The sequence below is a fragment of the Ixodes scapularis genome, unplaced genomic scaffold (assembly GCF_016920785.2).
Source record: "Ixodes scapularis isolate PalLabHiFi unplaced genomic scaffold, ASM1692078v2 PGA_scaffold13__105_contigs__length_92229423, whole genome shotgun sequence".
In the NCBI taxonomy this organism is placed as follows: Eukaryota; Metazoa; Arthropoda; class Arachnida; order Ixodida; family Ixodidae; genus Ixodes; species Ixodes scapularis.
Window position 1 is genome coordinate 53,380,390 of NW_024609839.1, and position 16,532 is coordinate 53,396,921.

The 16,532-nt window shown below is 44.5% G+C and overlaps 1 protein-coding gene across 1 annotated transcript in view; it reads left to right on the forward strand.

The window, feature by feature from the left end:
- The first annotated feature begins 4,375 nt into the window (after positions 1–4,375).
- The window catches only part of LOC8025173 (fatty acid hydroxylase domain-containing protein 2), a 36,943-nt gene continuing 24,786 nt past the window's right edge, over positions 4,376–16,532 (forward strand). The window contains exons 1-3 of the mRNA XM_040206282.3: positions 4,376–4,465; positions 5,086–5,241; positions 9,194–9,297. Coding sequence (XP_040062216.1) covers positions 5,087–5,241; positions 9,194–9,297 — 259 coding nt within the window. The 5' untranslated portion in view covers positions 4,376–4,465; position 5,086. The remainder of the gene's footprint in view (positions 4,466–5,085; positions 5,242–9,193; positions 9,298–16,532) is intronic.

Sequence of the window (16,532 nt, forward strand, 5' to 3'; positions counted from 1 at the left end):
GGCAGCCGAGCAGCGCGGAAGTGCCAAGCCAAGCAAGAGTCGGTCGGTGTGCGAGAACTGCAAAATTAATCATTTCTACCTATCAATACTAAAGAAAAGGTTTTACACCGCCAGTGCAAACCTACCCGTCGCGGTCGAGAAAGAAGAAAAAGAGCCTAACAAATGTAAGAAGCTAATTAAACATTTAATAATGTATTTTATTTCCCATTCTGGTTGGTACGAAAAGGGAGGACGTCAGGACAAAAAGCTGCGGTTGCAGCTTGACGAGGTCCTGGCGCCCTAACACACTTTGGCGGAAAGGCAGCATTGGAAACACAACGAAAGCAAACACAAAAATGGGCACTAAAACACAATCACGAGAATTCACATTGTGGCACTCAGCTTGAATGCGTCAAAACAAATATTTTTAAAGCAGAAACAAGTTTCACCACAGATACAAAAACTCCAGGCACTAAAGGTAAAAATTATGCTGTCTGTAGTATGATTTTTGCCAACATCCGATTTGATGTCCCATAGATGCTGATACCATTGGCTTCGAGTTTATTAAGTAAAGATGGTAATGCGTATTTTAATGATGTAAAGCCGTAATTCGTACGGGCTATTGAAACGCTCCAAATTTCGCCGTGACGTGTGACATATTTATGGTCTAGTTTTGCTAAGCCCGACAGTGCGAAAAGGAAAACAATATTATGTTTTAATGCCATATTATACATCACCAGCAGGCGAAGTTTGTTCAAGTGGTCAATAGGAATGACGTTATGTTTAAGAAAGAGCTCCCGAGAAGGGTGCAAGAATGGTACATTTGCGACAATTCGAAGAACCCTCTTTTGGGTTAGTAATTTTGTGATATTTTGCATCGTTGTTTGGCCTCAAACTAAATGGCAATACACGTAGTGAGTGTAATTCAAAGATTAGTATATAAGTAATTTAACACCTGTTGGAAAGACATCGCGATTCTTACTAAGGAGACCAATAGATTTACGAACTTTTTGATGTATATAATCAACGTGCTCATTCCATGACAACGATTCAGTGAAATAAACGCCCAATATTTTTACCAACTTTACCACTTGAAGTGTTGAAGACCCTAAAGTTATTTGAAGCAAATTAGGTAATTGTCTCTTTTGTGGTCCATATAACACACATTTAGTTTTTTCCGCGTTTATTTTTAGCCCGTTTACTTTCGTCCACAAATCGATGTTTGAAAGGACTCTTATTGCCGTGCTCTCTATTTCATCCGCTGTGTGGCCCTTAATAAAAATAGTTGTGTCGTCAACATAAGAAACAAGGTTTGTCTGTGGTACACTATTTTCAATATCATTAATAAAAATAATAAATAAGAGTGACCCGAGTATGGGTGATTAGCCAGAAAATTAATTAATTTCGCATATTTCCTCGTGGCCGTCATAGCCCCAAAACTTAGGACCATACCCTAACGCAAGATTCTTTCACCTAAACACTTTGGTCCCACCAGAAAAAAAAAGAAAGAAAAAAAAAACTATAGTCGGTGACAGGTAAAGAAGGAAGTGGAAGCTCCTTCCACCTCTTTCCACTTTGGCAGAGCGGACGCTGGAGAGGAGGCGACCTCCTCTCATTCGGTTGGAACTAACGGTTATTCGTGTCCAGCAGCGACGGAAGCCGTCCGCGTTCGTGCACCAGACACAATGTTGCTGTTTTTTTACTTTTTTTTTACAGTTTATTTTTTATTTTTTTGCGCAGTCGGTAGTCGCAAATAACCGATCGCTTGGGCTCTTCATACACATAAAAGTCGTTGCAGGCACTTACGCGTGGAGGAAAAACGTTATTGCGAGAATTCGGAGAAAACATGCGTCTTCGTCGGGCGGGGATTCGCATTCGAACGATCGAGCTCGCTCGGAACTGGCAGTGCTTTATGCAAATCCACGGTTGGATAACGCGACGGCGTCCGTCGCAGGAGAAAGGTATGAACTAGAACACTATAGTATGAACATCGCGCAATATCGGGGTCGGGTTGCTGGGGGGTGGGGTAAGCCACCTTAGAGTGTATCCGTGTGTGTGTGTGTGGGGGGGGGGGGGGGGGGGGGGGTGTTGCAGAGAGATCTGACGTTAAGCGCGAAACACATGTACGACGAAACCGTCCGATCCGACGTGCAGACTGCCGGAATGACCTTGGGGGAGAGGGTTTTCGTAGCATCAGAGAGCGTTGAAAACCCCCGCCTCCGACCGTCGTATTGCGCGGTCGGACGTCGGATCGGACGGTTTCGTCGTACATGTGTTTCGCGCTTTACGGACGGATGTGGCGTCACGGGCGAAGCGTTACCCAGATAATTTTTTGTTGACAGTCTTTGCCATTTCACCGAAAACTTTGTATTTATTCGTAAAGAGGGCTTTGTATTTCGGTTTTCCCATAAAAAAGTTGCCTTTAAGAAACTTTAAAAAGCCCCCCCCCCCCCCCCACGCACACACACACACACCTCTGTGAAATGGACAGTTCCGTGGAGTTCAATTTATTCACTGACTGCCTTTTTTCTTTCCTTTTCTGGGCTCAGGAATAGCAAAATAAAACCTTCTTGATAGTCCGCGCAGGATATAATGAGCTAAAAACAATTGACAACATTAGGCGAAATCAAATACGTCAATAGAAACTAGAAGTGGCAGATATACACTATTCGAAACATTAGACCAAATAAAACCGTTCATATTAGGGAGCTTTAGCAAATCCTTCGAATACCTCCGATAATGATACCCGATAACGGCACAGTGGATGTGCAAAGGCATCGCCAGAGAATCGGGTATCGATATCGGAGTTATCGGAACGTACTACAACTCTATCGCCCCGTATAAAGAAGACTAGACGGATGGGAAAACCGAAAATAAATGTTTAATGGGGCGAGCTTGTGCCATGCAACGAAAACAAAAAGGTGTGCCGTACCATAGCCTCCTCTATGCTGACAAAGCCTGGCAGATCGCCCCGAGCCCCGGCCGCCGAAAGTGAAAAGGTAGAGCGGCAGACAACAGATGAGAGCAAAGGCATGTAACGGGCGCCCCGCTGCGGCGAGACGCCGAAACACACTTGTCCCGAGCGATGAAATGTCCGCTCGTGCTCCTCGCGTTCTTTGCGCTACCGCTTTCTTTCTCGTCGAGTCTGAAAACCATGTTTCGAGTCCTCGCCGCTGCAAAAGCTGTGCGCTGACTATACAGCTTCCCCGAGAAATGCTCTGTGCTACCAGATCCTGGCGCTCCAAATCTTCGACCGGGCGCTCTATGGCTGCTTCATCGAACTGCCAGGCTTCGTGAGTATAGAGGAGGCCATGGCCGTATACATATCCTACGACGGCGACGAAAAGGCTGCTGTCTCCCATGTGCTCATTAGGGAGCTTTAGTAGATCGTACCGATGACTCCGATGATGATTCCCGGTACTCTGCCGACGCCCTTGCACATGCATTGTTCCGTCATCGGGTATCGTTATCGAAGGTATCGGAATGATTTTCCGGAAAGGTTGGAAGGCGGCAGTTGCTCCTCCACCGCACCCCTTTTTGGTGACTATGCCCAACGCTTCCAGGGTTGCCTCCATCTCAGAAATACTGACTGACATAGACATTCCGTCAAGTCTAATGAATATTCGATATCACTACGCAGCGGAACGGGTAGTGAAAGGAGCGTTAGCGCACAATCACGCACGGGTATCCCATGCACAATTTTGCGCCTTAGCGCGGTGCGTTTCGTAGCGGCAAGTGGCAGTGCACGAGACAGTGCACAAGCCACGACGATAATGAGTGCGATAGTGCGGCGGCTCTATCACTACACTATCAGTCTCTAACCCCCGATCACGTGGGTTTTTGCGTACGAACGACGCCCGACTTCGCCCGAACGAGGCACTAACAGCTGCGCTGTGAAAAACAGTGTTGCATGTCAATTACACACATTAAAATATTTTTATTTTCAGTTATTTGATTGGAATATTATTTATAGTATAAGCCGCTAAACCTTCCGATCAAACGTAAAATAACAACTCGTTACATATTTTTTTATTGTTTTTAATTAGCGGACTTTGTTAACCGCAAACTGTTTCGAAATCGAAAGCGAGGAGGAACAGTGGACAGACTGTCGTTTATTCCTTTGAGGAACTTACGTGCAACACCCGTCGCTGTTCGGAAGCGAGCTCATTATTAAAAGATGAGACCGCGACTCAAGACTCAAGAGGTGAAGTCAACCGAAAGAGAGAGAGAGAGAATAGGTATATATGGAGAGAAGAGGAGTTTGAGAGGAGCATGAAGCCCATGGATGCGCGGAAGCGATTCCTCAAGCGACGCGAAAACGAAAGCGGGAAACCGAGCATCGCCTCTCCCCTCTCCACTTCTCAGAGGACATCACGTGACCACCCCTGGCCGGATTCGTTTCGTTCGGTCCCTTGCCAGCGGCGTGGAGGATGAAGATGTCAGTCCCCGTTGGTCCCTTTGTGCCTCGCTAGCTCGTCTCAAAACCGTAAGCGAAGGGTTCTGTACCCTCCTGGATTCATTCCTCACTTTTTCGCGGTTACTTTAGATCAAATATTCGTAGCTTCGCTGCACCGACTATGAAGTTGATGTTGAAATGCAATATATGAAGTTCATCTTTGTATTCTCTTACAAAGGGGCGGTGTTTGACGCAAGCTTAATGTAACATCATACTTCTCCGTGATGCACGTGGCTGGAGGTGGATGTTCCAACCTCATATGAATGCCATGTCGATTAACGGCATTTTGAGGACACGATGGCCATCGAGGTGTTTTTTCACGTTGATGAAGGGAGCTGCATATCGAAAATTTATTAAGTAAACTGCACCACTAATTTTAAATAAAATAGCATTCTTTCCTCACCATGTGATGTAAGGGAAGGCCAGCTAGAAAAGCCTGCAAAGCAGCTTGACGAATCCACAATTCCCCACAATGGTACACAAACAGCAGCTCGAGAGAAAACAAAAACAAAAACATATGCCTTCGGTTTGAGTTCGCTCCGTGCAGGCGCCGGTTTTTCCGGCTTGATTTGCAACGATCCCTCTGATCCATAGGACTCTCTATTGTGTAAAAATTGCCAGTGTCTCTTCATCCTAACGATTCTGCGCAGCATGGCTTCCGGGGTGTGCCACCATGCTGCTCCCCGCGTCCGTGCCCTCTGGTCCCGGCCTCACCTTCAAGCCGGGAGGTCTCTTCTCCTGGGACTTACGCTGACCTGGTTCAGCGTGCTTGGACTCACCTACCTCTGCGGGCCGCACGTTGTCAGGTACGGTACCAAACTGAGCATATGGTGGTCCTAGAGACGTTTATACGACAATCACGGGGCATTGAAGACATTTATAGCATATCGGCATTGGCACACCCAGGAGGCCCGACGAAAAATGAGAACGGAAATGAGAGGTGGCTTTTGTCAGAAGATATTCGAACCGTTCCTAAGTAGGAACATCTATCGAAGGAATGATTTTATATTAAAGAAAAGAAAAAACTTGGCACTTTCAGCGCACCCGCTTATTTGCCCCCGCAACATTTATTAAGTAATATATGAAAAACCTCACTCACTTGTGCTATATTAGCAGGTCTCGAATTATGGGACCCACTTCTTTATTCATTAAATAGACATTTGTTGAACAAAAATGAAGCACATAAAATATACAGAGACTCTGAAGGTGGCCAGGCTCTTCGATTGGGGGCAAGATCGATTTTCAAACAAATTTCGGTGTAAACAGCGTACACAGGTATAATAAGGTGGTGCAACAACAAATGAATTTTGGGTCACTGCAGTGTTTCTTTTGGCAAAATGAAGGCGATATCTAAGCAAATTTTGTTTACTTTCGATTACACCCTTTTCTCATTCTTTATAAACGCTACAGTGGTCCAATATGCTATTTCATGATTTCGCAAAAAAAGGCTCAGCGTGAATTCGTTCAAAGGAAAAAAAGAAACAATCTTCAGTTGTTTGCCTTCTTTACCCGAGGGAGCTCATATTCTCATATGATGAATTCGCCCTGTACTTAGGATTGTACAGAAGAAACTTGGTAGGATTCTACAGAAGAAACTTGGGTTTGAGTTACCAAAATCTTCGTGGACCGGGGACGTCCGCACGGCACAGTTTTCAAAGTCAATAAGCCGCTAATGCAGGTAACGCTAATGCATCTTCACATTAAAAAAAAAAAACAAAAAAACTTAGTACACTTTTGGAGCTTCGAGTTGTGTTCTCCCTTCCTCCCCCTTGTCAGTGTTAGACGGCTTATCTGTATTTAGATTAACAGACGTTTATGTCTTGTGAAGCAACGCGAGCAAGCGCGGACAGGACAAAAACTGGAAGCCGATTGTCTGAGTTTTCATATAGAATCAGTTGTCCACCACCAAACTGTTCCGGATTAAACTGCACAGTGCCAAACTCTCTGAGATCAAAATTTAGACTGCCTGGAGCACAATGTCCGGGACTTTCCCACCCGAGGCCACACCGCCTGAGGTCAATCTATCCATTCAAGACCAACATGTCCTAGACTATCCAACTTTGGATCAGTCAGTCCACGACCATTCATCTCTCGAGAATCAAACAGACCAGAACGAATTGTCCAAGAACAAATAGTTCACGACTAGTCGGTCCACCAGCAGTCAATCTGGAAACTATGAGTCTATGACAAAACTGTCAGGGATCCAGTTATACAGCACCATGGCAGTGCCTCTGTGACCACGGTAATGTGATTCCCGCAAACGTTGCAAACATCTGCCAATTAAACATCCGATTGGTGTGCGAAGTTCTTTTTTGTTTTTGAAAAGTCACCAGGGCCGACTTGCTAGAATCAGCGTCTCAGCTAAGACTGCGCGAAAGAAAGCACCGCTAAAGCTGACGCACGAACATAGTCTCAAGCGCTCGCCCTCCCTGAGGCTTGGCAGGCCTTCCTTCACGCGGTCTCAGCCAAGACGCTGATTCTATCGGGCCGGCCCAGAGCTGACGACGTTCGCATCTTGTGTGGTAAGGGACGCCCGTCGCCCACGTTGATCCCGCAATCGCCTCTTCGGCCCGATCTGGACGACGTTCTGAATGGCTGTACATCGACGCGAAGGGTGTGGGCGACGTCTTTGAGAGAAGCGGGGCTTGGCGAAGTGACACCTGCCGGTCACGTTTGGCGACAGGGGCCACAACGGTCCCTTCCGCTTGGCCCCCGCCCCGTCTCCCCGACAGTGCGCGGAAACCTTCGGGACGCTCCTCGCACGTGGCGGAGAAGCATGCTCGGGAATACGCTCTGCGGGGCGTGTGTCCCTCCATCGGTGACAGTGACTGATGGTTCCCACTCGTTCCCATTACCCCGTAATGTCATCCCTGCTTCACTTTGCATCAACGGAAGGTACTTTCTGCGTACGTGGCTGGCACGGCTAACAAGGAGCCTCTCCGCCAGTAAAAGGGCCGTGGTTTAGGATCACGTAAGAGCGGGACACAAGGCGGCGTCGGAAACAATCACGGGTCGACTCGAACGGCTATTTGTAGCCCGTATCCTTGACGAGCACCAACGTCGTCTGCGCACCAAAAACAACGAGAAAGAGCAAAGACTACGCCATTATAACTGCCTGCTGTCTTCCTTTTCCGTGGTGTCGGGCAGAAACACTGAACGATATGACGGAAATGTGGAGAAAACGGTGATATAAGTTATAACCTATCTCGATCATCCCTGGCGTCAGCATGCATTTTTATTACTGAGACCCTCGTCACCATCTTTCATTCGTGTTTTTCTTTTTTTCTTCTCGAAATACATAATGATACATGCTGGAAATGGAAACCTTCTGAATCCGTTACTCTTTGTGTGTTGCCTCGTGAAGCCTATAAGTGACTAGCACGAGCATGTTGACCCGAACGACGCTTGCAGTGCACACACGCGAGCCTGGCAGGGATGCTGAAATCCTGCGCGGAGTTCACTCCGGTATAGCTTACGGTAGCCGCGGTTACCACGCTGTTAATGCGTCCTACAGAGGACAGTCTCCACACACTAGAGAGTTTGAAAGAACCGTTTTTGCACAACCGATACGGTACGGAGTGCGCACATGAGAGTCTTCTGCGCATGCGCAGTGCGTCCCGGAAGGCGCATCGCACCGTATCGGGTGTGCACAAACGGTTCCCTAAAACTCTCTAGTGTCTGAATCGTGTTCCTTCATTGCAATGAGCGCCATTGGCCATACAAAAGCTGTGTGATGAGACGTGTTCGAAAAAGTGAAACGGAAATGAATGAAACTGGGAAGCAAGGTTTACACTCGAAACAAAGACACGTGCAAATGTTACATTACGCGGAGCACCCGTTCGACGGCAGACGAGAAAGTGGCACCCCGCTGTTCGAGCCAGCCGCCTCTCACTGTCCGCGAATGATTCATGGCTGGGATATCTGCAGAAAGAGAAGCTTCGAACGAGGCTTGTTCGCGCGAGGTTTTTGCAGAACGTTGCGGCTCCAACCTGCGTCGTTTGTTCATCGTGTCTCCCAGAAATCCGGGGGCAACAGCAACGCAGAGAGGGCGCTTGCGTTTACAGTCGGTGACAAAAGAAACTGGAAAGTTCCGACGGGTCTGCATCGTTTCAGTACCGCTAATGTACAGCGTGTTTTATACGTAGTAATTCACACAATGAATATTTTTCTAAGCCTTTCCGCTTTCTTTCAGTAGTGTGATAATGTCTCTACTTATAATTGCTCACGTTCTGTAGGTGCGGTCAATTATTATTATTATTATTATTTTCATTTGTAACTTTGAGCAAACAAAATTCGCTGCCATCCTGTTTTGTGTCTGTGGTTCGTTCTTAGTCATAATTATCCCGCTCCACGTTGTCAGTCGTTTAACCCATTTATTTTCTCAGTTGTAACCTTGAGCAAACGATTTGTATTTGTTTTGAAACCACGCTTGTTATTATCGAGCCACATACGAGACTGTATCGAGCGAATTGTTTTTCAATACTTGTTAAAGGTTGAGTAGAAAGGCAAATAAAAAAAGGGCTCCTAAGCTAAGATAGACGTTGATCAAAGACACATCGTGAACGAATCCCTACCACAACTTGAGGCTGCTCGGAATCGTGGTCTATATCAGCGAGACCAGACCTTGTGACGCATACTTCTCGCGCAGGAGTGACGCGAACCTCTAAGGCTTTTAATTGTTCCTCGTCAAGATGAATTACACTGATCTCCTATTGTCTTCCTTCTTTTTTATCTATTTCTTTTTAATTTTTGTTTCAGGGTTGCCCGGGAGGCTGGAGCCAGGACACGGACGGCTCTTGAGTGGCGTTACAGGAAAGCGGTCCACCATTTCGGGGGAGACTACTTTTATCTCACCGTCGGAGGTACGTGAGATCACTGCGAGAGCCGTCGTGATACACTTTTTGTTCGCTGAATTGGTCGTCTTGATAAAAGGCTTCCGCATGAAAAGAATCCGGCTGCAACGGACGTTGCATTCTTAAAGATAAACAACAAAAAAAGTAAGAGGAAATTAAAATGAAAATTTAAGCGTTAAAGTGTCAAAATGACCAAGGTCATCTCAAACGTCCAAGCCAAGTGCTGAGGAGTGGTATTGGCTCTTGACAGTGTTGCGTAAAGTACACCTAAAAAATACACGAAGTACATAGTAAATGAGAGGTTATGCACTTCAAGTAAGATAGTGAGTACACTGGGCGCAATGCACTTGAAGTAAAGTATTATAAATACAGTAGACTTTCAAAATAAAATAAAGTACTTTTTAATGCAAGCCTTCGTTGCCCTACACAGTGTTTTTGTCTCTGTTTGTTTTTAAACTGGTGTGCATTGTTTAACGTGTAATTGCGAAGAGAGAGAGAGGGGGGGGGGGGTGCAGCAGCTTTTTTCGGATGCGGTGGATATTGGATAAAGTCAAGTGGCCAGAGAGTAGTTGTTTTACTCTCGCTGACAGACTATTTAACTCAATCAACTTATAAGGCACATATTTGTATCAGTCTTATAGCTGTTATCACTTCACTCAGAGAAATAATAGGATGACGCCATCACATAATGATAGGCCTTTTTTAATTTTGTTTTTATTAGAAATTGGTTAACTTTTTTTAATCGACCTCAGAAGTCGTGTCTTTTTGGTTTTCCTTGTAAAATATTTTTTACTAGGAAAACCAAAGACGCGGGCGGGTGATCCTTGAACGATCTTAATTTCACCGAACCAAATTTGAGGAATGTACCCGAATTCGAATACAGGTCAATCCTCACGAATACGTGTGTTCCCGCTTTTCGGCGTGCACGCGTTTTTTTTAAAATTATTATTATTATTATAAAACTATTATTATTATTATTATTATTATTATTATTATTATTATTATACAAATATAATACAAACAAAAATATAATAATAATAATACAAAAGTACAGTATGCTGACGATACTGTACTTTTGTCACGCCATATAGAATACGAAAAATCAATTTTTCTTCTCCAACGTGAAACCACACATTTGATTGAATGGTTTCGGCAAAATGACGTAAAAATTAACAACACAAAGACACGTCTGCTGTGTTTCCGGAATCCCTTAAAAGTTGTTATCCCAGATACGTCACTATTTTTACATTCATCAATTTGTCCCTCGTGTAAATGCACTCCAGTGGGCTATGTGGACCATGTGAAATATTTAGGTATTGAATTCGATAGTGACCTTTCATGGAATGCGCACATGGGAACTGTATGTAAAAAGCTTAGACGTGTTTCCTGTCTACTTTATAATATGAGATCACTTGTTCCACAATATGTTAAAAAGATGGTCATTAATGCTTTGGCATACAGTGTTCTTCGCTATGGAATAACCATTTATGGTGGCTGTTCTACGTTATGGCAAAAGAAAATTGACAGTATTTTAACTGGAATGTTTAGAAGTATTACATACGGCACTGATACCGAAACAGAACAAGAAAAAATTGATCATATTAATCTTCCATTATGTCATGCTTTGTTTACTGAGACGGTTGTTTTAAGACACTTTTGGGATGACAGATTTAAAGTTCCCCACATTGCACCTCGGGCACTCAGACATACCACTCGTTTTGAGGTGCCGAGAATGTCAACGAGGTATGGCAGAAGACAACGAATATTTTATGTACCGGGCATTTTCAACAGTCTCCCTGAAAGAGTGTTGGACCTGGATTCGAAAAAAAAGTTGGAACAAACCCTACGAGACCTATTTTAAATCAAGTGTGCCTGCACGAACCAGATTCATTTCTGGGCGTCTTAGACTGTGCTCTAAAATTTTTTTTTTTCTTAAACCAGTGATGTGATCTTTATTACAACCCAAGTACTGTGGCAACTTGACATGACTTGTGCTCCATTCTTTTTTTAATATTTTGATGTATGTGTGTGTGTTTTTCATGTAATAACTCTGGACACTAAATTTACAAATGCTTCAATGTTATTTTTCTTAAAACGCGCGTGTGTGTGTGTGTGTGTATGTCTGTGTGTGTGTGTGTGTGTGTGTGTGTGTGTGTTTTATGTGCTGATGCACTCTTCACAATGTTGAAATTATTTGATTTATAACTTTAATACTGGTGGTTTAGCCACACAAGCCACTTCTGGCTTCGGCAGACCCGCATCATACTTCGTCGCATCCGAAAACATAAATTATTATTATTATTATTATTATTAAGTCCATTATGGCTTGGACAGACCCGTATTTGTACTGTGTTTCTGAATTCCTGCCTAATAAATATTATTATTATTACAATAGCTCTGCGCACACCGATCGGTGTGCGCAGAGCTATTGCCAGCAGTCTTGCATACGGCGTTTTACGATATGGAATCCCCATTCTTTCCAATTGCTCCATAAGATGGCAAATACGCATCGATAATATTCTGCGGAACTTACTGAAGAGCGTGGCGTATGACTGTGATTTGACAGAATGCGGAAGTATCTTGGAGTATCTTGGTTTACCTTCCTTCCAAAAGTTGTTCGTGAACTCAGTAATTTTGCGCCACTTTTGAATGGATGATTTCAAAAAGACTTATATGTCCTGCCGAGTTCTAAGAGATAGTCCTCGCTATGTTGTACCTCGTTCTTATACTCGCTACGGACAAGCTACTCGTGATATTTATGTCCCGAAAATATTTAATTCGCTTCCTGATGACATCTTTACGCTTACCTCAAAAAAGCAACTAAAAAAATTCCTAATTGATTGGACTCTACCTTAAGTACTCGTTAATGTTTCCTTACCTTTTTCTCTTTTTTTTTTACAACTTTGTCGGAACCTTTTTATTGTACCTGTATATATTTCTATAGTGTTTCTACCGGTTCACTGTGATTGACTATCCCTGTTAGTGGCATGTATATATCTATATGTGTGCTTTGTGTGTGTCTCTACATGTACCTGTATATATGTCTATAATGTTTCTACCGGTCTACTGTGATTTACTATCTCTATTCGTGCCATGTACAAAGTGACTGACTACCCGCCGCCTCCCCTCCCCCACCCCGGACAACTATGACTGTTTATCGGTGTTTGTTAACTAGATGTATATAATCGCTTACTACCTCTTCCGGGCCACGTCCCACAAGCCTACTTTGGCTTTGACGGGCCCGAAAATATCGAAAAAAAGATGAAAGTGGAATAAATATTATTATTTTTTTTTTGCCGGAAGGAAGTTTAGTACTTTGCCTCGGAGCTGGTGGCTTAAGTGAAGCAAATAAATATAAGTACCTGAGTGTTTTTATTTCTGATACTTTTTCTTGCCAGGATCGTGTTAACTATGTTTTTGGCAAGGCAAGTCGTTCCTTGAGATTTATTAGACGCAAACTGTTTTTAGAATCTTCTGAAACTTGTCTGCTAGCTTTTAAGTCTTTTGTCAGGTCGCAACTGGAGTACGCTAGCATCATATCGGCTCCTCATCAGGATTATCTGAAAACTAAATTAGAGAGCATTCAACACAAATGGGTGCGCTTCATTTTCCATGACTCTTTACCTTACACGAACGTTTCGGCATAGAAACAAAGAACACATTTACCTCTATTAGAAACCAGGCGTAGGGTCTCCCGCCTCACGCTCCTTCACGACATGCATTACTGTTTCTCTCGAAGAACGTTTATTACATCCACAGCCCATCGCATTTTTGATCGACATGATCAAGCTCACAAACTTCGCTTACCTCATTGTAGAACTAAGCGATTTCGCCACTCTCCCTTACAGCTTGCCACTTCAGAATGGAACTCTTTACCTCAGTGCAGGGATGGGCATGATACATGCAAATATGTATCAAAATACAAATACAAAATACTTCGTCGAAAATGTATTTAACTACAAATCTAATTACATTTCCAAAAAAAGCATTTAAGTACAAGATACACATACAACCAAATGTGTTTGGTCTCCTCCAAATACTTTTCCAAATACGTTCCTCAAAATCTGCGTCAGCGACTTCAGGGCACCTGCAACGGGTTTCTGGGTATCTCATTTTAATTTTGCATCGCACTCTCGGGGGTTAGTGTGCGAGGCTCTAGTAACGTAATAGAAATATAGTCACAAAAAAATGTAATCACCTTGGACGTAATAGGTGAAAAAAGTACCAAGCTTCAAGCATCTTTTTTTTTTGTCGATTACATTTTGGTATGGACCAACAAAGAACCGAGGCGACCAAGACGCGCAGCACTAGGTAGAGAATTTTTTATTGTTGCAACTCGCACCAGTTACGAAAATCTGGACGACCCGCGCATTTAGAATGTTCTAGGTAAAAATCTGGATGAAAATAAGGCTGGAAAGCATCACAAGTTGTCACAGGCACTTATTTAGCCAGTCTGCCTGTGAACGTCGATTTCGTCACTATTCTTGCTCTGGACTAGCACCGTAATCACAAAGTCACTAAGCGCTTGTGCTTGATTGAGAGACACTGCATTCGGTGCAGAACGTAGTTTTGAGGGATGTATTTTCGACCATAAAATTGTATTTAATTACAATTGTATTTGAAATACAAACGTTTTAGTATTTAAATACACACGTCAAATACATTACCCAATTTGTAATTAAATACAAATGCAAAATACACAAAGTATTTGAAATACGTATTGCAAATACTTGTATTTGAAATACTGCCCATCCCTGCCTCAGTGTATAATTGAAATTGCAGATAGAGCAAATTTCAAATCGTCATGTGAATTAATCGTAATATACCTTTGTTGATATGCTATAACTTATGTATCATAAGTCTTATTCTGTAATGAATTGTCTCTACCTTTGTAACTCCCCCCCCCCCCCCCCCCCCCCCCAAAAAAAAAAAAAAAAATTCCCAAAAGGGCGCTTTGAGGTATATTAAACAAACAAATAAAAGTGAACCGCGGAGAGACAAGGTTGTTGACAGCACGTGGCCCTCTGCGCTATATTTAGCCCCGTATGACTTCGACGACACTAATCTGTCCGTGTCGCGTCGTCGGGGACAAGAAGGTCAGACGAAGGCTTCCTTCGAGGTTGCGCGCATCTTCGACCTGACAGGTCATTTATCGCGCTTTCAAATTGTATGTCTCCCCACAAAAAAAGAAAAAAGAAAAAAGATTTTTTTTATGTTTGTGGTGTCTGAAGCGGGACATCTCCAGCTTGTTTCATTTTATCTTTAGTACCACCGTATACAGAAGCTAAAGTGAACTGTCCAACTCGAATAAATAAATAACTACTTCGGGCGTATGATTTGTACAAACACGCAGTACTACTATTTAAAATTAAAACTTCGTTCATGCGACTAGAAAAAAAAAATCTCGTATTTTGCTAGGTTTTTACAGCGGAGCTGTTAAAGGGACACTGACAGGGTATTTATGCTCGCCGAGGTTTTTAGTTGTACGTGACATATGAGAGCTCAACTACCCAGAACAGAATTTGCGGCTCGAAATTCGGTTTCTTTCCGCCCGAAAACCGCCGATCAAGAACTGGCCGGTTCGAGTCTCGCTCACTCTCTTTTCCGCGGTCACGGGCCGTTTTCTAAGGTATCGATGCGACCACCAAATTTAATCAAAGTCGTGGGTCACTGAAGGCACACACTCGATATTAAAAATAGAAAAAATATGAAACCCATTTTTTGTGGCTTCTAAAAAGCTGTAAATACGTTGATTGAAAAAAAAAAGTTCCACAGACAACCGGAAGCAATCTGTGCGTGCGTCGTTTCGCGTATCGTGGGACTCGCGGGGACGGCGATGGCAGCAGACGACGGGCGTGGGACCTCTATTTCAGAACTGTCGTTCGCGGTACCGGCGAATTTTGTCTGCCTTTAAAAGAGAAATTTGGGACTGATCAAAAAAACTGGTATTCATCCCGTACGACACGCCCGATCACCAAGCCGATTTGCACGAAGACGTCGCCGAGCCGTCGCTCCCTTCTCGTGGCTGAAGACATCGCTCGCGCAAACGTCAAGCACGACGTGTCTACTTCGAGTTGAGTATGCACGCGTACGATTTCTTTACTACGTGAGAATATCGCCAATGCGCGGTGCATCCCGACTTCGACCCGGGAGTGCTTTTGCTAGAGGAAAATTGGCAGCAAACTTTCCAACTTAGTTTATCGGCTGAATTATTACTAAGGAAAGAGATTACCCGGGTTGGTATACCCCAGTAGCTCAGTGGGTAAGACGTCCGCTTCACACGCGGTAGGACCGGGTTCAATCCCCCGTGAAACCTGTTTTTTTTAGAGCGCAGCTCTTAGGGGCCCGTTCCCGGCTTGAGCGGCGTCGCCGTCGGCGTCGGCGTCGGCGTAACCAAGGTCATCCCAAGGTCACGTGACCCCCAAGGTCACGTGACCCCTCCCAAGGTCACGTGACACCTCCCAAGGTCATCTCAAGGTCACGTGACCCCGCGTGACCCCCTGAAGGTCACGTGACCCCTAAGGTCACGTGACCTTGGGGGTCACGTGGGGTCATCTTGGGATCACGTGACCCCCAAGGTCACGTGACCCCAAGATGACCCCACGTGACCCTTTGAAGGTCACGTGACCCCTCTGAGGTCACGTGACCCCCGAGGTCACGTGGTCTCCTCCCCAAGGTCACGTGACCCCTTCCAAGGTCATCTCAAGGTCACGTGACCCCAAGGTGACCCCCACGTGACCCCCCAGGTCACGTGACCCCTCTGAGGTCACGTGACCCCCCCCAGGTCACGTGACCCCTCCAGGTCACGTGGGGTCACCTTGGGGGTCACGTGACCTTGAGGTGACCCCCAGGTCACGCCTCCCCGAGGTCACGTGACCCCCTCCCCGAAGTCACGTGACACCCCCCCCCCGAGGTCACGTGACCCCCCCCCCCCCCCCCCGGAGCATACTAAAGAATGAGGGGAGGAGGAGGAGAAGGGGGAGGGGTCTACCCTTAGTACCCTTCACTCCTCCTCCTCAAGAGCTGCGCTCCAATTCGGCGTTACAGAGATTTGTAAACGGCTTTCACTTTTATTTTTTTTTATTTTTTTTAAATATTTTTTGATGTCTACATTTCTTTTTCTTTTTTAACAATTATCAATGAAGAAACAAAAAATAAGGAACAAATGTTGTGGACGACACTTCGCTGAATTAAATGGTACGGGATTTTTTTTTTTTTTTTTGACACCTGCGAACTCAATGTAA